Source organism: Nomascus leucogenys, chromosome 7b, assembly GCF_006542625.1.
Source record: "Nomascus leucogenys isolate Asia chromosome 7b, Asia_NLE_v1, whole genome shotgun sequence".
Lineage (NCBI taxonomy): Eukaryota > Metazoa > Chordata > Mammalia > Primates > Hylobatidae > Nomascus > Nomascus leucogenys.
In genome coordinates this window covers 104,904,195-104,929,638 of record NC_044387.1, presented here as the reverse complement: position 1 = coordinate 104,929,638, position 25,444 = coordinate 104,904,195, and the positions used below count along the sequence as shown (strand labels likewise).

Sequence of the window (25,444 nt, the reverse complement as noted above, 5' to 3'; positions counted from 1 at the left end):
AGGGTTTGGAAATAGACCAAAATATATACAGCCACTGATTTATGGCAAATGTAGCGCTGCTGAGCAGTAGGTAAAGGACAGTCATTCCAACAAACAGTGCTGAGCCAAGCAGATCTCCACACAAGAAAAAATGAACCTTGACTCCTCCTCACCCAAGAAGCAAATCCTTTCCAAGTGGACTGTAGATCTAAACACAAACGCCATGCCAGGTGCCCTGGCTTGTGCCTGTAATCCCAGCATTATGGGAGGCCACGACAGGAGGATCGCTTGAGGCCTGGGCAACATAGTAGATCCTGTCTCTACAAAAAATAAACAAATAAAAAAATTGTGTTGCTCTATGATACTTAGCAAGAAAGAGAGAGAGAGAAAGAGACAGAGAGAGGGGGGGAAAGAGAAAGGAAAGGGAAAGGGAAAGGGGAGGGGGAAGGGAAGGGAGAAGGGAAGAGGGAAAGAGGAAGGGAAGGGGAAGGGGGAAGAGAAGGGAAGGTGGAAGGGGGAAAGGAAGGGAAAGGAATGGGGTAGGGAATGGGGTAGGAAAGGGGGAAGGGAAGGGAAGGGAAGGGAAGGGAAGGGAAGGGGGAAGGAAGGGGAAGGGAAGGGGGAAGGAAAGGGAGGGGAAGGGAAGGAGGAAGGAAAGGGAAGGAAAGGGAAGGGAAGGGAAGGGGGAAAGGGAAGGGGGAAAGGGAAGGGGAAGGGAAGGGAAGGAAAAGGGGAAGGGAAGTGAAGGGGGAAGGGAAGGGAAGGGGGAAGGGAAGGGAAGAGAAGGGGGAAGGGAAGGGGGAAGGGAAGGGGGAAGGGGAGGGGAAGGGAAGGGGGAAGGGAGAAGGGAAGGGAGAAGGGAAGGGAAGGGAAAGGAGAAGGGAGGGGAGGGGAGGAGAGGGAAGAAAGATTGATTTAAAAGTGTTGTCGTATGCACTTGTAGTTCTAGCTACTGGGGAGGCTTAGGCAGGAGGATTGCTTGAGCCCAGGAGTTTAAGGCTGCAGGATCGTACCACCGCACTTTAGCCTGGGAAACAGAATGAGACCTTGTCTCTAAAAGATAATAAATTAAACATAAACATAAAAGGCAAAACAATAAGTTTTTAGAAGATAAGGAAGAAAAGCAAAAGAATACCTTCATGACTTTGGGATAGGCCAACTTTCTTTAACAAGATGCAAGAAACACTGACCACAGAGGAAAACACTGATAAAATCAGACTACTACTACTATTTAATGACTTATGCTCCTCAAACATAAGTCAAGGGTGCAAAGGCAACCACAAACACACACCACAGTTTACTCTTGAACAACAAGGGTTTGAGCTAAATGGCACCACTTATATGTGATTTTTTTTTCTTTTTTGATACTGAATCTTACCCTTTTGCCCAGGCTGGAGTGCAGTGGTATAATCTTAGCGCACTGCAACCTCTGCCTCCCGGGTTCATGTGATTCTCATGTCTCAGCCTCCTGAGTAGCTGGGATTACAGGCATGCACCACCATGCCCGGCTAATTTTTGTATTTTTAGTAGAGATGGGGTTTCACCATGTTGGTCAGGCTGGTCTTGAACTCCTGACCTCAAGCGATCCACCTGCCTTGGCCTCCTAAAGTGTTGGGATTACAGGCATGAGCCAAATTTTTTTCAATAAGGATATTGGAAAATTTGGGGGGGACTTACAACAATTTGAGAAAACTCACAGATGAACCATATAGCCTAAAAAATTAGAAAATGTTAGAAAATAATTAAAAATTATTAGAAAAAGTTAAGTGTGTCATGAATGCATAAAATATATGTAGATGGCTGGTCTAAGTTATCATTTACTCTCATAAAATGTACATAAGTCTATTATAAAAAGTTAAAATTTATCCAAACATATGCACACCCTTGCTGACTGTACATAATGCCATTCGCAGTTAGGAAAAATCTAAACAACTGTTTTAAAGATAGAGTATTAAATCATAACTGCATAAGATTGACCATAGTACATACTACACTGCCATAATAATTTCTTAGCCGCCTGCTCTTGCTATTACGGTGAGCTCAGGTACCTGCTTACAACACAGTGTGATGCCAATCATCTCCATGTGAGCAGGTCATTGCACCAATCAATTGCGCTTCACAGTCAAAAGTGATCCTTGCAGTTCTCGCATATTTTTCATCGTGTTTAGTGCGATACTGTAAACCTCGAGTAACACCAGGGGACTCGTGATGCTGGAGGTGCTCCCAAGCAGAGAAATGTCATGACCTTACAGGAAAAGGCTGAATTGCTTGACAGGTACATAGACTGAGGTCTCAGCTGCTGTTGTCACCGTTTCAGATGAACGATTCATCGTGTAAACAGATGACCTAAACTTACAGTATCGATAAATACAGTACAGTACTGTAAATATGTTCCATCTTCCTTATGATTTTCTTAACAACATTTTCTTTTCTTTAGCTTACTTCACTGTAAGAATCCGGCATACAATATGTATACAAAACATGGTTAATCAACTGTTTATGTTATCAATGAGGCTTCCGGTCAAGAGTAGGCTATCAGTAATTAAGTTTTTGGGAAGTCAAAAGTTATACACCGATTTTTATCTGCATAGAGAAGTTGGTTCCCCTAAGTCCTGCACTGTTGAAGAGTCAACTGTATATGATTCCAATTACACAGTAAAAATACAGGCAAAACTAACCCATAGTGTTAGAGGACAGAACAGTTGTTACCCCTGGGACAGAGGGAGGGGTCCTGACTGGAAGGAGGATGGAGGAAGTTGGGGGTCCTGGTAATCTATTTCTTGTCTTGGGTGGTGTGGTGACAAGGGGTGTTCATTCTGTAATTAATTATGTATTTTTCTGTATAAATGTTACATACTTCAACAAAAAAAGTTTCTTATTTGGAAATGATTTCCCCATCCTCTCTGGATATGTAAGTAAATCCAGGCATATGTATCAAGAGTACCAGGGAGGTTTCCTTGCTAGTCCGGTAGCCTGACTTTCAAGGTTAGGTATGCTGTGACCTGGGGTACTGTGTTCTGCTGGGGTAGAAGTAGAGACAGGTACTGGCCACTGACGCTCTCCCTGGATCAACTTCCTGTTAACGCACTCTCCCTCACTGACTGTAGGCTAGTCCCACCCGGAGACGATATTCTGCTAATAACGCAAAACCTGTCAGGCTTGGAAGAAGGTGCCTCTGCCCGTGTGGCTGCTTGACCTCACACTCCTCTTTCTTGCCAAGTTCTGGTGCTTGATTGCCAGAGGTGCTAGAAAACATGCAATCCAGCAGGAACACATCCCTCATCTCGGTACCACTGTTGGCCTGGGAATCTGACCTACAATTTAAACCTACTTCCCCTCAACCTTTACACACTGAGCTCTCCGAGGTGTTCAAAGCCAATAGCAAAAATGCTGCTGTCTGGTGGGCGCAGTGGCTCACACCTGTAATCCCAGCACTTTGGGAGGCTGAGGGGGGTGGATCACGAGGTCAGAAGTTTGAGACTACCCTGGCCAACATGGTGAAACCCCGTCTGTACTAAAAATACAAAAATTAGCCGGGCGTGGTGGCGGGTGCCTGTAATCCCAGCTACTCAGGAGGCTGAGGGAGGAGAATCGTTTGAACCCGGGAGGCAGAGGTTGCAGTGAGCCGAGATCGCGCCACTACACTCCACCCTGGTGACAGAGCGAGACTCCGTCTTCAAAAAAAAAAAAAAGAAAAAGAAAAAAGGAAAAACCTGCTGTCATGGCTTTTGAAATGACAAGCTAGAGCCTGGGTATAAAAACGAGGTGCAGTTCACCAACGGGAGCTGTTGTGTTAGGGTCTCGATTGGCCTGTTGTTGAATCATGCTCAAGTCCTGTCAGCCCAGGGCTTCTGACATCCTCAGGCTCTGAGACCAGGGCCTAGCAAAGCCACACCAGGTTGAGAAATCACTGGTTTGAACACAGCAAGAAAGCTGATGAAACGGGCCCTGCCACTACCACTGAGATCTTTGGTGAGGAAAACGCCCAGGCTCACCGCGCCACACGAGGACTGCTTTTATACCGAGTCTGCTTTTTAAATTTCTGTACTCTGACTTAACCTCTCAGCAGTCCTGGAGGAAGCTGGTCCAACTATCCCCTGTAAAACTCCCTCAGCAGGAATCCTCTGGACATGCATAGCAGAAGCCAGCCACAGCCATCCTCTGCTGGGGCTCAGGCCGGCCTGGACCCCTCTAAGATCTCTGGAGAAAAACCTCACAGATTCCCAGCACCTGAACTTGATGGTTGCATCCTGCTGGCAACTTGGGCAGCGGAGGAAGCGAGAATCCCGAGCACGTGACGAGTGGGCACCAACCCGTCTCTCACAAAAGCACCAGGGCCGTCTGATGGAGACAGCTGTCAATCTTACTTACCGAGATCTACAAAAAGATGCTTCTCTCCCATGTTATTCTTCACAAGTAGAAATGAAAGGTCAGGACTGCTTTGCTCAGCTGACCCCAGCCTCTGCAGTTTCTTTGAATTCAATGTCCAGCTTTCCTCTGTAGCCTCTTCTGTGAACATTTTGTCGAAAGAAAATCCTTGTCTTGCAGGTGCTTCCGAAAAATGGGGAAATCCGTGGCCTGTTGTTTCTGGAGCGCTATCATCTTCACTGCCAAGCAAGTCAAGAGCAGGCTGCAAAATTTTTCTCAAAAAATTACCTAAGGAAAAAAGCTATTATGATTCACCTGATTCTTCTTCTCCACACATCGTATCTTAAGGTCTAGCCAGGAATCCACATAGGACAATTTTACACAGAAAACCATTTTCTGATTTCTGGTTTCAAAACTGAGTTGCTGCCGGGAGCAGCAGCTCACGCCTGTAATCCCAGCACTTTGGGAGGCCGAGGCGGGCGGATCACAAGGTCAGAAGATCGGGACCATCCTGGCTAACACGGTGAAACCCCGTCTCTACTAAAAATACAAAAAATTAGCCGGGTATGGTGGCGCGTGCCTGTAGTCCCAGCTACTCGGGAGGCTGAGGCAGGAGAATGGCGTGAACCCAGGAAGCGGAGCTTGCAGTGAGCCAAGATCATGCCACTGCACTCCAGCCTGGGTGACAGAGTGAGACTCCGTCTCACCAAAAAAAAAAAAAAAAAAAAAAAAAAAAAAAAGACTTGCTATAAATTGTTATATGCCACTTCTGTGACTTCCTTTTGTGAAATCTTTTACCTTTTCAATTCCATTGACTTGGGAGCCTGGTGTCGGATGTAAACAAATTATCTTAGAAGGGAAAGTTCATTTGAGAAGATGCGTCAGTGCTGCCGGTAGGACCTCAGCCTAAGAAGCTGTCATCAAGAAAACACTACTTATTAATACACACTGAGAGGACTCATCTTCACACTCAATGATTAAAGAATGAAGGGCTCTCGTGCCCTTAAGGGATCAAAAAAATAATAATAATAATGAAGAAGAAGGTTTACATGAAGAAACTGCTGCTCAGCTAATAGAAGCACTGAGGAAATCTCGGGGAGTCGGGGTGCTGGCAAATTTCTCAAGAGCTTATTTTCTCTCCTTTACCTGCCGCTACACGCCCTGCAAACCCTGGCTCTCACGGCCGTCAGCCCCTAGGCTGCTGCTCCTACCTCTGCCCCAAACTGGGCACACGGTGGACTACGGCCTCGGAGCTAATATCCACAACAAAAGCAATTCGATACATTTACTGCACTTCAACATCTATTCTAAGAACTCGGAGTAACAGCAGTACTATCGGTACCATGAAAAGTTGGTAAGAAAATCCAGAACTTCTTCAAACTCAGACATATTATTTACACCATGAAATCAAATAATTTGGCTATTAAGTTGCTTCATGTGTAACAATACTCAAGAAATGCAATACTGTAAGAAAAATTTAATTTTAATCTGTAGAACTGTTATTGTTTAGATTCATTTACCAGAAGGGCTTGGGCCCTTACATTATAACAAATGCATGCTCTAAATTCAAATTTTTCTGTCTTCACATTAGATTTAATTACTTACCTACTCAGCCAGGTGTGGTGGCTCACACCTGTAATCCCAAGCATTTTGGGAGGCTGAGGCGGGTGGATCACTTGAGGTCAGGAGTTCGAGACCAGCCTGGCCAACATGGTGAAACCCCGTCTCTACTAAAAATACAAAAATTAGCCAGGTGTGGTGCTGGGCACCTGTAATCCCAGCTACTTGGAGGCTGAGGCAAGAGAATTGCTTGAACCTGGGAGGCGGAGGTTGCAATGAGCCAAGATCATGCCACTGCACTCCAGCCTAGGTGACAGAGTGAGACTCTTGTCTCACACACACACAAAAAAAAATTACTTCCCTACACAAAGAAACAAATCCAATTTCTTGTAAAGCACTAAATGTCAAAATCAAGGCAAAAGCATTTGGTCCTTGCAATGATATGCTGGTACAGGATGGATTACTTCTGGAATGAGGGAGAGAAAGTAAACACCAAGTGAAAAGAAATCACAACATATCAAAGGACAACAAAGCAATATAAACCTAAACTGATAAAGCTAATTTTCCTGAAAACTTAACATTGCAGCTACTTGACCCCAGACATAAGAGAAGAGAGTGCATGGCTGCAGAAATGGTGGCAATGGCAGCGCTGGGAAGGCCACAGGTCTTGGAACCCTGGCATGGAGCGACCATGGCCAGGACCACGACATGATGACTGTCACCAGCATCAATGCTAACACACTGGTCCAGCAAACCACACTGCTTTCTACTTCCCTTCCAGGATCTTATTGCCCCCAACCCTCATGAGGACAGGAACTATCTTATTTGCTGGAAATAACTCAAAAGACTAGTCAGTCATAGAAATTTCAGGTATGACAGCAAACTGGCAGAAGAGTATTTTTAGGCAGATCAAGATCTATGATCTCTTACATTTAACTGAATTCTCTTTTCTGAAAGGCTGACAACAGCAACTAGAAATGTCATCAAAAGACACACTAAGGGAAGAAACAAGGAAAAATTCTGAATTACTTCATATTCTCTGCACCTCTGGATCTGGCAGCTCCTAATTCTAGGGGAAAGGGGCTGAGGTGACAGGCCAGGACAAGGCCTGATCACATCTCTCTAGCCACACTAGACCATTCACTGTCCCCAAATTAGCCACGCACTCTTATCTCTATAGTTTTGCTTATGCTGTTCGGACTATAAAGCCTTTCTTACCTTTGACTATACAATGAAATCTTACTGAAAGCCCAGATGAATGCCATCGGCTTTCAGAAGCTACCTGTAGCAGAAACTGCTGGTATCTCACAAATTTCTATCCTCTCCTTCTTCCTGAGCAAGAGATTCTCAGCTTTCGGCCTGTGGCTAGTAGTCACGGAGCACACGATGACCAGTAAACAGCAAGCAAACAAATAGCCTGTTTGGTGCTCTGCCTCCACACCCTGACAGCAGTCCCTCCTCACTATTCACGCATTCATTTCAGAAGGGATTTATTCAGATACCACCGAGCATGAAGGCTACACACTGCAGAAAGGCAGCAAGCACGGGGGGCTGGAGTCAGAGACAGCTCAGTTTCTGTTTTGGCTTTGCCACCTGCCAGCTCTGTGACTTTGGTCAAGTCTAAACCTTAACATTCCCCAGCTGCTTAACAGGAATAACAACAGCACCTACCTTTTGGAGTTGCTGTAAGGAGTAAACAAGAAAATGAAATTAAGGAGTTAACACAGTGCCTGGCACATGTAACTGCTTAAAAAGCCTTGGTTGTGCAGCCTTAGGACAAGTCCCTAAAGGTATTTATTAATACCTTCTGAATGAATGCATGAATGTTAAGGAGGACCAGGTGAACAGACCACATCGTGTTAGAGAGCAGCAACGGCAAGTGCAAAGGCCCAAACAGTAAGAAAATGTGGCCCAGGATAGGAGCTGAATGAAAAGGGCAGGGTGGCGGGAGATGAGGCTGCCGACTTGTATTTATAATCGCTGTTGTTATTCTTATATTAATAATATTAGTAATATTATTGATATTTTTATTATGGGCTAAGCTCTGGAAATACAAAAGTAAGAAGCAGTCCCTGCCCTAGAAAAACATTAAGTAGAATAGAGGAGATGACAAAGAAAACAGGAAATGACCTCAGGAAGTGGTAAATGCTTTGACACAAGCCCTGGAGGTTCTCTGCAACCCAGAGGAACACTAATCTAAGTAAGGCTTAGGGTTTGAGATGTGACAGGAACAGCTTCTCACACGGCTTGATGTCTACAGAATCCTAACAGGCCAGGTGAATCTGGAGGCACAACGGTTTAGACAGCGGCATCGAAAAGTTCAAAGGCCCAAGGACTAGAGGAAATGTGGCCCAGGATAGGAGCTGAATGCAAAGGGCAGGGTGGCAGAAGATGAGGCTGGAGCACAGCGGGCCTCGCTTTGCAAGCTAAGGCATCCACACTTTTGCCTGAAGGCAGCGAATAATCACTGGAGGGTTTGAGGCACACAGGTGGCAGAATCGGCTCACTCTAGCCAGCTGACTGGCTAAGTAGGGCAAGAGGCACAGAGAGGGCAAGGATGATACCAACGTGTCTACTTGGGTAACCGGTGACACCACTCACTGATACGCACATCACAGAGAAAATGTGCCTCTGGGGAAGGATGAGGAGCTCAGCACAGGACATGCCAAGTTGGAACTGTCTGTGTGGGGAGTGTTTAGAGGCAGTTGGCTGGATGGGTCTGACATCTAGAACAATCTGGGCTGAAGATAGATTTCAGAGTCATCAGCATAGGTGCATATCAAAGCCATGATGGTGGCTGATCATCAAGGGTGAGGATAGAGTGGGAAGAGGGTCAAAGATGGACTCTACCATTACTAATACCTAAGGGGTTATGAGAAAACATTTTAAATGGTTCATTTTCAAGCCATGATAAATCTAAGTACTGGCAACCAGGCTGCAAATGTAACCAACCACACGGCTCATGCACCTAGAAAGTCACAATAAGTGAACAGAATGTAGGAGGGTCAGCCCATAAAAAGGAAGAAAGTCTGTTATTGGAAAATCAAAACTCAAGTGGGGAAGGGGCTGGGGTATAACCTTATAAGGGGGATAACGAAACTTAGCTGATGTCTGGGAAGATTGTTAACCCCACAGTACTCAGCCAATGAGGAACTGGGGGAGGGAATTGCGTGCTAGGAGATAAATTACCTGCTGTAACTGCCCTGAATGTGCCTGTCTACCAGACACCCAATCTTTTTTTTTTTTTTTTTTTTTTTTGAGACGGAGTCTCGCTCTGTAGCCCAGGCTGGAGTGCAGTGGCGCGATCTCGGCTCACTGCAAGCTCCGCCTCCCGGGTTCACGCCATTCTCCTGCCTCAGCCTCTCCAAGTAGCTGGGACTACAGGCGCCCGCCACCACGCCCGGCTAATTTTTTTTTTTGTATTTTTTTAGTAGAGATGGGGTTTCATCGTGGTCTCGATCTCCTGACCTCGTGATCCGCCCGCCTCGGCCTCCCAAAGTGCTGGGATTACAAGCGTGAGCCATCGCGCCCGGCCGAGACACCCAATCTTGTAAGGTCGTTATTAAAAGTCTCACTTTCGGTCAGGCACAGTGGCTCATGCCTGTAATCCCAGCACTTTGGGAGGCCGAGGCGGGCAGATCACAAGGTCAGGGGATCAAGACCATCCTGGCTAATATGGTGAAACTCCGCCTCTACTAAAAATACAAAAACTTAGCTGGGCATGGTGGCACACGCCTGTAGTCCCAGCTACTCGGGAGGCTGAGGCAGGAGAATCACTTGAACCTGGGAGGAGAAAGTTGCAGTGAGCCAAGAACGTGCCACTGCACTCCAGCCTGGGCGACAGAGTGAGACTCCATCTCAAAAAAAAAAAAAGTCTCACTTTCACTGTTCTCCATGCCTCTAAGTCCACTCTTTGGGTTTGGATGGGTGACTGTGTTTCTCACAGGATGAGGGAGAGAGACTGAGAAGGAATGTCCAGCTGAGCTACCAGGAAACAGGCAGGTGACGAGAGCCTTGTGAAAACAGCATGGTGGGTCTCTGTGGCCACCTTCCCCCAATCCAGAAATCACGTTCCTGGCTTTCATGCCAGTGCTTTAGTGACTATGTCCAGGCCTTTACTCTAGGTGGCCGTGAAACTCTAAGACACTAGCAGCTCTGAACCGAATTACCTGTTACCTGAGCTTCAGTCAATCATCTGCTATTTGGACCCTTGCCCTACCCCTGCTTTGATAAGCACTCAGGATTTGGCTTTTATTCAGACCTTCATATGGTGTTCCCATTCTAACTACATGTTTCTTCTTTGGACTGACTTTGTTTTACACCTGGGCCCAGGCCTGAGATAAATAATCTGGTTTCACTTTCAGACTCGTACATCTAGAATTATCCCAACCCTGAAGCTCTGCCTGGAACAATAAACAAGCCATCTTTGATACGACCTGGGACCGAAGCCCCAAAACAAGGCCGAAACAAAGGTCAGAAATCCAGAAACGAGACTGCAGATAAGGCTTGAAATGGAAAGGCCTCTCATGTACTTTCCAGGAAACTGAAATAAATCATGTTGGAGCAGAAACCACTATCTGGACATGGATGGCCATCCCAGTATCTATGATTAGAGATGCAAATGCCAAAGATGTCCTGAATAGGTTGATGTGTCTAGAACAGAAAGACAGGTCTAAAGCTAAGGGAAGATCTTGAAAACATGAAGAAGCACGTTGCCATTTTTTTTTTTTTTTGAGACAGGGTCTCACTCTGTTGCCTAGGCTGGAGTGCAGTGGTGGGATCTTGGCTCACCACAACCTCTGCCTCCTGGGTTCAAGCAATCCTTGTGCCTCAGCATCCCGAGTAGCTGGGACTACAGGCATGCACCACCATGCCCGGCTAATTAGTAGAGACAGGGTTTCGCCAGCTTGGCCAGGCTGGTCTCAAACTCCTAGCCTCAAGTGAGCCGCCCACCATGGCCTCCCAAAGTGCTGGAATTGCAGGTGTCAGCCACTGCACTCAGCCCACATCGCATTTTTTAGGATAAGTTAATGACCATAAAACTTGATAAGTACGCACAAAATTTTAAGAGGAATAAGAACATATGAGTTTTGAATACAACTCCATGATTTTCAAAAAGCCGTGTACTTACCAACATGAATATTATCTTTAAATGCCACATCATGGAGCTGAAATATTAAATGCCGGCTGAATTTTTCATCAGTGCTAGAATCCAAGTTCAAAACATCTTCAGCTGAGCAATTAACACCGTATAACTCTTGAAGTGCTTTACACACATACTAAAAACACAAGTAAAATGCAAATAATTTATACTTTTTGTTTTAAAATTTTTCTATGAGCAATAAGCATCTCTTTATATATCATCTATGAATTAAAAGGTCATTAATTTCTGATCAGGTGCGGTGGCTCATGCCTGTAATCCCAGCACTTTGGGAGGCCAAGGCGGGCAGATTACTTGAAGTCAGAAGTTTGAGACCAGCCTAGTCAATATGGTAAAACCCAGTCTCTACTAAAAACATAAAAATTAGCCAGGCATGGTGGTGGGTGTCTATAAGTCCCAGCTACTCAGGAGGCCAAGGCAGGAAGATCACCTGAACCCAGGAGGTGGAGGTTGCAGTCAGCCAAGATGGTGCCAATGCACTCCAGTCTGGGTGATAGAGACTCCATCTCAAAAAAAAAAAATGTCATTAATTCATTTTTTTAAATGGTTTTAATTACCAGAAAGTGTCTACTTCATATTGAGCCTGAATCCAGCTCTAAGAATACAGCCTCTGAGACTACATGGCGCTGGGCATGAAGCCCATGCGCAACAGAAAGGCAGCAAGCACTGGGGCTGGAGTCAGAGACAGCTCAGTGTCAGTTTTGGCTTTGCCATCTGCCAGCTCTATGACTTTGGTCAAATCTAAACCTTAACATCTCCCAGCTGCCAAACAGGAATAATAATAGCAGCTGCCTTTTGGAGTTGCTGTAAGGAATAAACAAGAAAATGAAATTTTTAGCACAGCACCTGGCACATGTAACTGCTTAAAAGCCTTGGTTGTGCAGCCTTAGGACAAGTCCCCAAAGCTTCAATTTTCTCATTTGCAAAATGAAGCTACTAAGAACTACCATGCAATATTATCTTGACATGAGCAAAAATGTTTATGAACTGCCGTCAATTTAGATACCTAAAAGTTAGGCAATAAATTGTATTTTTAATGATATTTTGGCATTCTTATAACACCACACTCCCCTCATGCCCTCTGGCTTTACTCTTCTGTAAATTCTTTCTCAGAGAGGGCTTCCTTGATTTCCCTCTCTACATCAAATTCCCCCTGTATACTCTTTTTCTCTTTATAGACTTACACAGCTACAATTTTCGGTTGATTTATGTGATTAGTTTGACATGTTTCCTCTGTATTACAGGGGCTCTTACTCCTTATTTGTTCTTTCCCTCTGTAGAAACAGAATCCCGATTTTTAGCTAGATTGGAGGCCATCCAGAACAAAGACTACATTTCCCAGGCTCCTCTGCAGCAGGGTGTGGCTGCTGAGTCTGGCCAATGGGATGTGAGAAGGAAAGTACGCCACTTCTAAGTGATCCTCTAACAGGCAAAGGGCATGCCCTCCCCTTCTCCATTTGTACTGACTAGAATGCAGACACAGTGGTATGAGCCATCTTGGACAATGGAGGAAGGCAACATCTTAGGGACAGCAAAGCAACAAGCCTAGTCCCTCACAGTACAGAGCCACATTAGATATTACTTGGGGGAGAAATAGGTTTCTGTCTTGTCTAAGCCAGTTTTATTATGGCAGCTAAATCTATCCTAATGTATTATCCTCCATTAGACTACAAAGTGTATGCCATCAGAAATTATGTCTCTTTGACTTACCACTTGGTAATCCTAGTGCCTGGGCACAGGGCCTGATACTTAGTGGAGACTAAAAACTGTTTGACGAATGAAGTCAACTTCTGCACTTTCGGAGCCAGAGAATAAATTTAGTGACGCTTTAGGTAGGACAAGTAATCATATTCTCCTAAGTTCTATTTCCCAAGATTAACTTTAATTAAAACTTTAAGTTACTTAAATAATTAAATTATAAAATCCGTAAGTTAAACTTATATGAGTGGATAATGTTGCCCTGAAACATGGTCCTAATAAAATACATTAGCACCAGAATTCATTCTAACTGGGGAGAAGGGGCTTATTGAAATGTGTCAGTTTAGCCACTGAACCAAAGGGTATTTTACATTATCACCAGTTATTATTAGCCATCTGCTAAATTAACATAAGAGCTAACCTAATTATGCCTCCTCACGATAAGACTCAAAGGAAAAAGTACTTACTGGATTATAAACTTATTGCATACAAAGTAACCAATAAATGAAATTAATTTCAATGTAATCATTATAAAAAGCATTATATTAAGTAATCCAATGAGAACTGTTCTATCTACACGGTAAACATGTTAAATAAAAATGCTGTATAATTTTGAACTTAGATTTCTACAGTTTCTTCCAACAGTTTTGCTGATGCAGAAGATTAGCTGCTCAAGACTCATTTGGATAAAGTGGTATAAAGAATAAGGAGAAAAAAATTCTAAACACCTACATGTCTTTGCCATACCAGTGTTTATTAATATGTGTTACAAATGAAATTTGCTCCAGTGTTCATTTCATTAGAAATATTCCTAGTTTCTAATGCAATGTGGTACTTCTTTGTTAATATGCAATGTTAAGTGGCAGTGAAAATCTCTGAATCGAGGTTCCTTGTAGCCCACGGAGAAACTACACGAGAAATCTTACTTTAGACTGTAGAAGAAATTCAATACTTATGAATTATTAAAAACATAATTAGGCCAGGCACAATGGCTCACGCCTATAATCCCAGCACTTTGGGAGGCCGAGATGGGTATATCACTTGAGGCCAGGAGTTCAAGACCAGCCTGGCCAACATGGCAAAACCCTATCTCTACTAAAAATACAAAAATTAGCCAGGTATGGTGGTACACACTTGCAATCCCAGCTACTCGGGAGGCTGAGGCAGAAGAATTGCTTGAACCTGGGGGGTGGAGATTGCAATGAGCTGAGATCACACCACTGCACTCCAGCCTGGGCGACAGAGCGAGACTCTGTCTCAAAAATAATAATAATAATAATAATTAAGGTTTAAAATTAAACAGAATTTACCAGCTGTAATGAAATAAGCATCTAAATTTATTTTTAGGGGTTCAATGGCTATTTGAAGAAAAACATAATTTGGGGTTTTTTGGGGGAGAGGTGGGGGACTTTATATATGTTTCTTCTGCTTCAAAGCCAGGATAAAGCTAACATTCTATATACTTTTTAAATAGCATTCACATACATTTTCACAAAGCTTTAAAATCAAGCATGTAGAAGTCCAACAGAGAATACTAGCAGATATTCTTTATCAAAAACATTTTAATTTGGATATATTTTAAAAGTTATAAAACGGGTAATCTATAACATTATTATTCAGTTAACATTTAAAAGAAAAATAGCTAGTCAATAAGTGTCAGTACCTACACTTAGGCTGAATAATAGTCAATACAATTTTAACACAACTTCCTGTGATACAATCTGAAAATTTTTTTTGAAATAATCCTAATAGAACTTAGCTGCACAAGTCCATGCTATTCCTTTTATTAGTAACTTCCTGGTTGACACAGCTAAATCAAAAATAAAGAACTACAATATTTTTTCTCTTAGTTAAAAATAGTGATAACTATATTTATAGACAAGATTTTACCATTACTAGCTGTAGGGCCTTGAATAGGAATTAGTTTCATCTGGGCCTTAATTTCCTCATTTCGAGAGGGACAAGATAAGATGATTTCCAAAATTCCTGCAAGCTCGAAAATTCCAATACTATTTGTAGTCAGTGTTCTTGAGGTTCATCTCAGTACCCAATTTTTACAGTAAAAATTATTTTGCCTGGCTTTTACCAAAGTCAGCTATTTGTAATGGAAGTCAGAGAATTAATATATAATTTTAAAATATAGAAAATTTCCAAACTGACATCTTTTTCAAAGCATTTTTTTTACCAGACAGTAAAATTGCAAACTATATGAATACAAATTGATCTTTCCTTCCTTTTTCACAGTTTACTCATAGAAATAATATTAAAAAATCCTAAAGTCAAAAGGAAGAGTAGCAAGAAAAAGAAGAGATACAGAACCTACATATTATGTAGGCTGAATTGACTGAATGAATAAGCCAATGAAGAGATGAATAGATAGAAATAAGAAAAACTTGAATTGTCCATTTACCTCAATGAGTAATGCAACCATCTTTTTCCCATCAGCTCCTGGGTTGGCAGGTTTGTTAAATTCCAAATCAAAATAAAGCTTGCACACAGCATTTTCAGGAATAACTTCATAGCAGTGTAAGAGATTTTTTCTAAATTGAATAATTCAAGATTGTTAAATTGATATCTTATACCTTGATTGATTGATTGATTGAGACTGAGTCAGCTCTGTTGCCCAGGCTGGACTGCAGTGGTGTGATCTCAGTTCACTGCAACCTCCTCCTCCTGGGTTCAAGCGATTCTCCTGCCTCAGCCTCCCGAGTAGCTGGGACTACAGGCATGCACCAGCACGCCTGGTTAATTTTTGCATTTTTAGTAGAGACAGGGTTTACGCCATGTTGGCCAGGCTGATCTTGAACTCCTGGCTTCAAGTGATCCACCTGCCTCAGCCTCCCAAAGTGCTGGGATTACAGACCTGAGCCACCACGCCCAGCCTCTATCTTATACCTTTTAAATCAGGGCAGTCTATCTTACATTACAAGTACTGGGTTAACTATGCTTTCACTACATACAAGTATGAAATAAGAACATGATAAAATGAACTGTTCACCATAGGTTTATGGCTCATCGTATCAAGGGTTTCCATCAAGCAAAATGCAACAGTTATATCCTGTAACATTATTTAACTGGAAAATACAGTCAATCTTACAGTGTTATTTATTCACAGATGAGTTTGATATTGTGTAATACCTCTATATTTGTTTTTAGTGTTACCATGAAACAAATTTTCTTTGAAAAAAAAATGTTCTTTTCAGGATTCCATATTCTTGGGATTCCATTAATTTTCCATGAGAATTTTTAAATTCTGTATTTTCATTGGAAGATCATATTTTAAAAATTGGTTAAAAAGTTAAGAATCACCTGATTTTGATAAGCTCTCAACGCTCACGTTTGCAGTTACATTCTTTCTGGCATTAAAAGGAATGACTTTGACATGGGTTAAATAGGGAGAGACGCTGACTTAATTTGCAAATGATAATTTGGGCTAAGTGATATTCAGATGGCATCCTATACAAATTAAGGACTTGTAGTAATTTGAAGAGGGAAAAGTTATGTGAAAATTGTATCACCAGGTGGTACAGGTAGTGGAGGAACTCAACACACACATACACATACACACACACACACACCCTGTAGCAGTCAGTTCCATATTCACATGGGAAGATGAGACTGAGTTTCAGCAAAACATCTGTCACGTTATCTTAATGATTTTCGTTCAACTCTAACTGGTTTTGCATGTATATAAACATAAATAAATCCAGTTTCATATTTGAAGCTACTTAGCAACATTTGAATAAAAGTATTCTAAGTCAATATAGGGCATGCTAACAATTTACTCTCCTTTTCCATACATTACGCAAGTCTGAGAAATACTTGAATACGGCTGGGTGCGGTGGCTCATGCCGGTAATCCCAGCACTTTGGGAGGCCGAGGCAGGCAGATCATCTGAGGTCAGGAGCTCGAGACCAGCCTGACCAATATAATGAAATCCTATCTCTACTAAAAATACAAAAATTAGCCAGGCATGGTCGCAGGTGCCTGTAATCCCAGCTACTTGGGAGACTGAGACAGGAGAATCGCTTGAACACAGGGAGGTTGCAGTGAGCCGAGATTGCACCACTGCACTCCAGCCTGGGCAACAACAGTGAAACTCTGTCTCAAAAAAAATTAAAAAAAATTTTTTTAAAAAGAAATACTTGAATAGATCACTCAGTCAAAATAAAGCTAATAAGCCAGGTGCGGTGGCTCACACCTGTAATCCCAACACTTTGGGAGGCCAAGGTGGGTGGATTACCTGAGGTCAGGAGTTCGAGACCAGCCTGGTCAACATGGTGAAACCCCGTCTCTACCAAAAACATAAAAATGAGCCGGGCATGGTGGTGGGCGCCTGTAATCCCAGCAACTCAGGAGGCTGAGGCAGAAGAACCACTTGCACTCGGGAGGCAGAGGCTGCAGTGAGCCGAGACCATGGCACTGCACTCCAGTCTGGGCAACAAGAGTAAAACTCCATCTCAAAAAAATTAAGAAATTAAAACTAAAACTAATAACAAATAATTTAAAATAGTAATAATAAAGTCAAGATAAAGCAGATATTACTAGGTAAGTAACATAAATATTCCTTTGTGATTAATAGTATAAGTTAATACCTGCTTGCAAAAGAGAAATTTCAAAACTCCCTTTGAGTACACACATATATTCGTGTATGTGCATGATTATTTTCTCCCAGCACCTGGTGAGATACTCAAGCATTGCTATGACAAGAAAACTCCAGAATTCAATTCTAAGAGCAACTAGTAGTGTGGTCACGAACTGTGGAAGCCAATTCAGCCTGAACTAATTTCACCAAAATTCCTATGCAAAAGAAATGGAACTCTAGCTTAATGTGTGGTTCTGCTGCATGCTACCTACCTGGATTTATAGTAAAACCAAAATTCAGCATAGGTTGTCACAAGGTAAATACGTTGTCCATCTCCCACTTTGCATTCCAAAGCAAATACATGAACATCCTACATAAAATCAAAAAATAATTCAGAAAAATTCATAAAATGCAAACCTAAACTCAACTGTAGCTATTGAATGTTCATAAAGAATTTTTCATTCCAGTTTTCAGAAACTGGAATTTGAACATTTGTATTATTAAAAACAAGACAAAGTCACTAAGTTTATGCCATTCAAAATCTAATTATACCTATTTTTTAATCATTCATATAAAAGGTGAAAACAATTAGAATATGCAGACCAAAGAGAAAAAAGGAGAGAAACCACTCTTAAAAATATTACTTGTATGACTTCCTATGATAGTTTTATTTCTTAGTTTATGAAATTAAACATATTTTTCAAAACTAATTATTATTATAAATGATTTGGGCTAAAATTAATTGGTAAATTCCCTAGTACATATAAAAATGTATGTAGGAGCCATTTTTTTTTTGAAACAGAGTCTTACTCTGTTGCCCAGGCTGGAGTGCAGTGGTGTGATCTCTAATCACTGCAACCTCTGTCTCCAGGGTTCAAGTGATTCTCCTGCCTCAGCCTCCCAAGTAGCTGAGATTACAGGTGCCCACTACCACACCCCACTAATTTTTTGTATTTTTAGTAGAGATGAGGTTTCACCATGCTGGCCAGGCTGGTCTCGAACTCCTGACCTCAAAGTGATTTGCCTGCCTCAGCCTCCTAAAGTGCTAGGATTACAGGCGTGAGCCACCGCACCCAGCTGGAACCATTTTTTTAAAGGTTAATTACTGCGGTAGTTGTTTAAATATAATTGCTCATGCCTCCTGCCATAAAGTTTCTTCTAATAGAGGAATACATCCACAAGTTCTTTTGTTTCCTCTTAGCTAAAGGTAGCTGGTGAGCCTATTTTTCTTTTCATGAGTGAAAAATCACAGGACTCAGTTGCTTAACCTTAACAAAAATCTTTTTGAAATAAATTTTATAGACTGGTGATTAGGAAGTCCAACAAGCATACCCCTATCTATATCTTTTTAAAACTCAAGTTCAAATGAATCTGTCAGTATTTTAATTTCTGCTGCTTGAATTAGGTTTACCCAAAATGACTAAGAAAGGTACTTCTTAAACCATTCTCATGAGATTTGAGTAAGCCTATCCTTACTAGAGAGAGGTCCTTCTAAAACTTCCAGCACTTGGAGCTTTTATACAGCAACAGTGATCAGACTCACAGCACATTTATGCTATCATATAAGCATCTTATCTTTTCTTTCGTATTTCTTTATATATTCCTCACAGTGCCCCCCCCAAAAAAAGAATGTGCAATACACATCTGTTGCTTTAGTTTTTATTTTTGAGCACCGTATTCCTTGAAAGGCTAACACTTCTTTCTCCCACTTGCTAAATGTGTTGAAATAAATATGGTTCCCCTCCCTCTAAGCATAAAGCTTCATTTAAATATCATCACAATTTTTAAAAACTAATTGATACTAGATGTGTCATTCTTTTTCATTACTAATATAAATTAAATGGTTAATGATTCACAGGAATATTTTTCCTAAATATGTGCCATTAAGATTGCCATTAAATTTTCTTGGTAGAATACATGGCCTGAAATGAAGACAAATGATAGATTTTTTTTTTTTAGAGAATTGAAATTATAATGAAAAAGAAGAAGAAAGAAGAAGAGGAAGTGGAAGAGGAGGAAGAAGAAGAGGAGGAGGAGGAAATTACTTCTTTACAGCTTTTAACAAAATTAAAAGCTTGAGCTTGTCGATGAAATAGTCTCCAAATGGAGGGTGGTTCTTCTGGCTTGGACAATCTTGGTCTATACACTGAGGACAATGGTTTCCTCTCATAATGAGATGCTCGTTCTTCAATTTGCTTCAGTTTTGCTTCCCATTTTCTATTCATTGGTTCAGAAGTGTGGAGAGAATAAATCCTATCCCACGTAATATTTCTATCAATTACGACTAAAACAAACAACAAACAAAAAGGCCATTAATTTCTTTGTTTAGAATATATTTTGTTTGATAAAGTTTCAAAACTCACTTCCTGACACTTATTTTCTTGTTTATTCTTTGCATGAAGTTTTACCACAGAACGAGAGCAAGGCTGGTTATCAGAAATTCTTAGATCTTGGTTCTTCATCTAATGGTATTATGACCTTAGACAGGTTAATGAAGCTCCCTGAATCTTAGTTTAATCAACTGAAAAATGGGAATCAATATCATCTTGAGTACTTTATATACTTAGCTTGAAGATAAATGTGATAAGACATAAGCAAATGTTCTCTAAATTACAAAGCCTCATGTAAATACATGTGCTTTTTGTATCATTATGGTTTTTACTATAACCATTTTATTGTATCATGTGCTATGACCTTGTCCACCCATTCTTGTGCTATTATTTCTCAGTGTAGAATTCATTTCTAGATACCAATGTACAGCTCTTAGTTCCCTTTTCCTATTTCTGTCCATGTCTCCTCTTCTCTCTCAACACAACTTTTAGTTGGGCTAGTTTTGGATGTCTGTAGTAATGGATGATTTTTCTTTCTATATAATACTTCCATGTCAACCATGCCTGGGTAAGGGGGCCAGGCAATAATTTTCCAATTTGGGATTATAATTCATTTACAAAAGAAAAAGAATAGGTTTTTAGAAGAGTGGGAAAACTTTCACTCTAGATTAAAAACAGCCAAATCAGCCACAAACCCCTTGCCATTTTTCCCATCAAGAGATGGCACCTAAAGTCACTCTCGTACTGACTCTCAGCTCGGCCATGTGACTTGTTTTCGGCCAACATCACGTTTAAAAAGTGAAGCAAGCAGAGGTTTAATGAGTGCCTTTGCAGCAGACTTGGCTATCCTAGAGTCCCGCCCTGAGATTGCCATGCCATAACTCGAGCCTCATAGAGGATGAAAGCCCACATGGAAAAGAACCAAGGAATTGCAGCCAACAGCCAGCATAAGCAGTCTGATATGTGAGTTGGGCCATTCCGGACATCCAGCCGTCATCTGAATTCAACGCGTTAGTAAGCCTGAGTCCCAGAGAGACCTACCAAACTGCCCAGCCAAGCCACAGAGCTATAAGAAAAAATAAATTTGGTTGTTTTGTCTTTTTTAAGCCAGTAAGTTTGGGGCTGGCTTTGACATAGAAACAGGTAATTAACAGAGTTCCTCTCTTCATTAATATCATCTCTGCCATAATTTACCTATGTGGAAAATAGATATATTGGGGCTTTAAGTGAAATAATATGTACTAAATCATTTAACAGTAAAGTCCTATTTCTTTGGTAACACATTTGTGCTTATTGAGTTGATAAACATTGTCTTGAATTTTAGCAGAAAACTTTGCAGCAACACAAACTCATTGGCAAATGAATATTTCCTGGAAGGAAAACCAGAATCTCCCTAAAAGATTAAGAAAGGGGGCCAGGCGCGGTGGCTCCCGCCTGTATTCCCAGCACTTTGGGAGGCTGAGGCGGGTGGATCATGAGGTCAGGAGTTCAAGACCAGCCTGACCAAGATGGTGAAACCCCGTCTCTACTAAAAATACGAAAATTAGCTGGGCATGGTGGTGGGTACCTATAATCCCAGCTACTCAGGAGGCCGAGGCAAGAGAACAGTTTGAACCAGGAGTGGAGGTGCCAGTGAGCCGAGATCACCACCACTGCACTCTAGCCTGGGTGACAGGGCAAGACTCCATTCCAAAAAAAAAAAAAAAAAAAAAAAAAGATTACAAGAGGGTAGACCGGGCGCCGTGGCTCATGCCTGTAATCCCAGCACTTTGGGAGACAGAGGAGGGCAGATTACCTGAGGTCAGGAGTTCAAGACCAGCCTGACCAATGTGGTGAAATCCCATCTCTACTAAAAATACAAAAATTAGGCGTGGTGGCGGGCACTTGTAGTCCCAAATACTTGGGAGGCTGAGATAGGAAAATTGCTTAAACCCAGGAGGCAGAGATTGCAGTGAGCTGAAATTATGACACTGCACTCTAGCCTCCTGAGTAGCTGGGACTACTCCACCTCAAAAGAAAAGAAAAAAAAAGGGAGTAGAACATCATGACCTTGTTAGAAAAAAAACAAAGGCATATCATCCGCAGATTTCAAATTTGACATCAATCATAACAGACCTGAGGAAGATTATTCTCTCAGAGTTATACCTAATCCACATATAAATTACATAAACAAATATGATTCTAAAGGTACTAACGTAAATTTCATAACAGGTATGCTTAGGGAAAATATCAATTCACTGGATGGAGGAGATGAAGCAATTTTTTTAAAAACTGCTTTGGCCAGGTGCAGTGGCTCACGCCTGTAATCCCAGCACTTTGGGAGGCCAAGGCAGGTGGATCCCGAGATCAGGAGATCGAGACCATCCTGGCTAACACAGTGAAACCCTGTCTGTACTAAAAATACAAAACAAATTAGCCAGGCGTGGTGGTGGGCGCCTGTAGTCCCAGCTACTCAGGAGGCTGAGGCAGGAGAATGGCGTGAACCTGGGAGGCGGAGCTTGCAGTGAGCCAAGATCGTGCCACTGCACTCTAGCCTGGGCGACAGAGCAAGACTTTGTCTCAAAAAAAAAAAAACAAAAAAAAAACTGCTTTAACTTGTCAATACAAAGTGATATGGCTCCTTATTGCTAGATTCTGAGTATTCAGTTACTTTGATCTGCTTCACATACAGCTAAAAATCTGCTACACTTAGATAAACCTGAGAAACTTTCTATCATGAAGTTTATTAACTTTTAACAAAGTCCATTGATTATTAGTAAAGAAAATAAATACAGAATGCAATCACATCTGAGTCTAGCTAGTATCTAACTAATAACTGACTACAAATGACTATGTGGATATTCATACTTCGTGACACTGAAATTTTATCATGAAAAATTGTTTGATTTTGTAAAAATCCTGGTAGGACCATGGGAGTATGTCATACATGAACATCATGGAGTCACAATGAAAAAACAGCTTAAGACTCACTGAACTGGGGAAACCATGAGCATCAACAGAAGAAGAAAGAGAAGTTCAGTATATATCATGCCCCCTTCACGTCTGCACAGCTTGAAAGTTTTAACAGCTGGGGTGAGCATCAGAAGACAACTGGGGCTTGGTCTAGTCCAGCAGGAAGGGTTGAATTACAAAAAGCAAAGGAAATGAACAGTAAGGCATTTGGCATTCTGGTTTGGGACTATCACATTCCTCATCCCTCCCCTCTGGGGGAATATGTCACCATATTAGAAATGCTTTTAATTCCCGGTGGTGAAAGAGTGTTGCCTTTCTTTTACATAATTGTGTATCAATGCTCCTTTCCACTCAGGGACTGTAACTATTTTTGGTAATAGTTTCCAAGTTCCAAAGGAAAATGTTTATTGTATTTTAAAAGATTGGGCTCTGCCCAGGCACAGTGGCTCACACCTGTAATCCCAGCACTTTGGGAGGGCCAGGCAGGCGGATCACAAGGTCAAGAGTTCGAGACCAGCCTGGCCAACATGGTGAAACCCCATCTCTACTAAAAAAAAAATAATAAAATAAAAGATTGGGCTCAAAGAGTTTCTATTATTTACTTCTTAACATTGCACAGAATGTTTGTTTAACCATGTTTGATTATTTAAGCATGGTCAATACCAATCTTTCAACTGAAGATGGTGGAGCTAGAAAAAAGGCTATGTTAGTCCTTTTTGAGTAACTATAGTGGGAGAAGAAGCAGTGGGGATGGAAGGGGACAGATGACTAAGTAGACCCAGCTTCCCTGCGTTTATGCCCAGACTTGCCCAGCTATGACACTTGATGGCCTGGATCCCAGGAGCAGCTGAAGGAGGGGGCACATGCTTCATATTTACTGGTTTCTGGGGGGACCTGAAGCCGGCCTGGCTATGGTTCTTCCTAGCCTAGTTCTCTCAGTTTCTTTCTTTCTCTTTCTCTCCTTCCTTCCTTCCTTCCCTCCCTCCTTTCTTTCCTTCCTTCCTCCCTCCCTTTTTTCTTTTCTTTTTTTCTCATCACTGGTCAATTCCTATTTCCCAACTCCAACTTCTCCCTCTACCCTGAGATTAGATTCATCAGTATTTTGTGTTTTCTGCCAATACTCTAGTTCTACGATTTGGTAATATCCTGGTATTTGACAATATTCTCTTAATATAATCCCTTTTCTAGCCTCTTGGAATGCATTTTTACTATTTCTCCCACTGCTAAAGTATTTATTATAAAGTATGTGATCAAAAAGCATTTACAAAAGTATTATTATATAAGTTCACTTTCTGGATGAGTAACACTTTAAGAAATTGAGTATAAGTGACTGGATTTTCTTTTTTTCTCCTGCTTCAGTCACTTTGCCTTTCTATGCTTGAGCAGAAGTAACTCGTATTTAAATTTCCCCAAATCCTCTTTAAGGAGTAAGAAAACACGCAGCGATATACTGTGCTTTTTTTTTTCCAGTTCCTCCTTTCCATCCTTCCCACAGGATCTCCCATCCAAATAGCATAATTCTGGCAGACCGATCACCCTTAAAACCATTTTCATCACTTTTCACAGGGATAATGATTCACAGCAACATTCAACTCACACAGGTAAACTAACGTCATGAAGTCTAAACTCCCCTCCAGAATCTGGCCCTAAATCATTTACCTATTTCATTTCTTACACTTCCACCATCTCACCAAATGAATTGATAATGACCTCTCCTTTCTCCTGAGCCACTCCAGAAACCTCCCCCCACCCGGCACGTTTCTCTTACCTGGAATGCCCCACGTTGCCTTTCCCGAATTCTTCCCCTTCCGGGCCCAGATCACTTTCTGTCACCTCTGGGATACCTCTGTAAAGAGAAATTACTGGCTTCAGCCAGAAGACACTGCCTCCAGCCTACTGCTTTGCTATAATTAAAATGTGTGGCTGGGCGCGGTGGCTCATGCCTGTAATCTCAGCACTTTGGGAGGCTGAGGTGGGTGGATCACCTGAGGTTAGCCTGGCCAACATGGTGAAACCCCGTCTCTACTAGAAATACAAAAATTAGTTGGGCGTAGTGGTAGGCACCTGTAATCCCAGCTACTTGGGAGGCTGAGGCAGGAGAATCATGTGAACCCAGGAGGCGGAGGTTGCAGTGAGCCGAGATTGCACCACTGCACTCCAGCCTGGGAAACAAGGGTAAAACTACGTCTCAAAAAAAAAAGTTAGTAGATTAAGTAAATTAGCATGATTTACAGGATACCAGAAAACTGCTGCTAATGCTTTCTCATTCTGGCAAGAAAGTTTCGCACAGGAAGGGGTGTGGGCATCACAATGGGATAAGGACTAGTTCAACCACACTATTCCCTTCTTTGCAAATTACTGCTCTGCAGAGCCACTGTTAGGGTTGGGAGTGGGTCCTATTTCTCAGTTTTATTGAGGCACAAAAAGGACTGTCAAACATTGGTGTTCACTCAATTCAGGAGGGATAAAGAAAGGCCTAAGTCTTATTTGTGGGATCTGAGTTTAACTCCTGTGACTCTCTTTTTAGCAAGAGCAAACTACTTAACCCCTTTTTTTTTCTTTTTTTGAGACAGAGTCTTGCTCTGTTGCCCAGGTTAGAGTGCAGTGGCACAATCTCGGCTCACTGCAACCTCTGCCTCCCGGCTTCAAGTGATTCTCCTGCCTCAGCCTCCCAAGTAGCTGGGATTACAGGCACCCACCACTGCATCCGGCTAATTTTTTTTTGTATTTTTAGTAAAGACAGGGTTTCACCATCTTGGCCAGGCTGGTCTCGAACTCCTGACCTCGTGATCCACCTGCCTCGGCCTCCCA

At 41.9% G+C, this 25,444-nt stretch overlaps 1 protein-coding gene across 6 annotated transcripts in view; it reads right to left on the bottom strand.

The window, feature by feature from the left end:
* Positions 1-25,444, bottom strand: part of PRIMPOL (primase and DNA directed polymerase) — a 44,309-nt gene that overhangs the window by 17,408 nt on the left and 1,457 nt on the right. For 2 of the 6 annotated variants that reach the window (XM_003271478.4, XM_030816373.1), the window contains exons 2-7: positions 24,402-24,479; positions 19,397-19,635; positions 17,624-17,721; positions 15,177-15,306; positions 11,039-11,186; positions 4,351-4,635 (exon numbers count right to left, since the gene is read on the bottom strand). In XM_003271478.4, the coding sequence (XP_003271526.1) occupies positions 4,351-4,635; positions 11,039-11,186; positions 15,177-15,306; positions 17,624-17,721; positions 19,397-19,576 (841 nt within the window). In that variant the 5' untranslated portion in view covers positions 19,577-19,635; positions 24,402-24,479. The remainder of the gene's footprint in view (positions 1-4,350; positions 4,636-11,038; positions 11,187-15,176; positions 15,307-17,623; positions 17,722-19,396; positions 19,636-24,401; positions 24,480-25,444) is intronic. The other 4 variants (XM_012508176.2, XM_030816374.1, XM_030816375.1 and 1 more) reach the window with 4 other exon arrangements.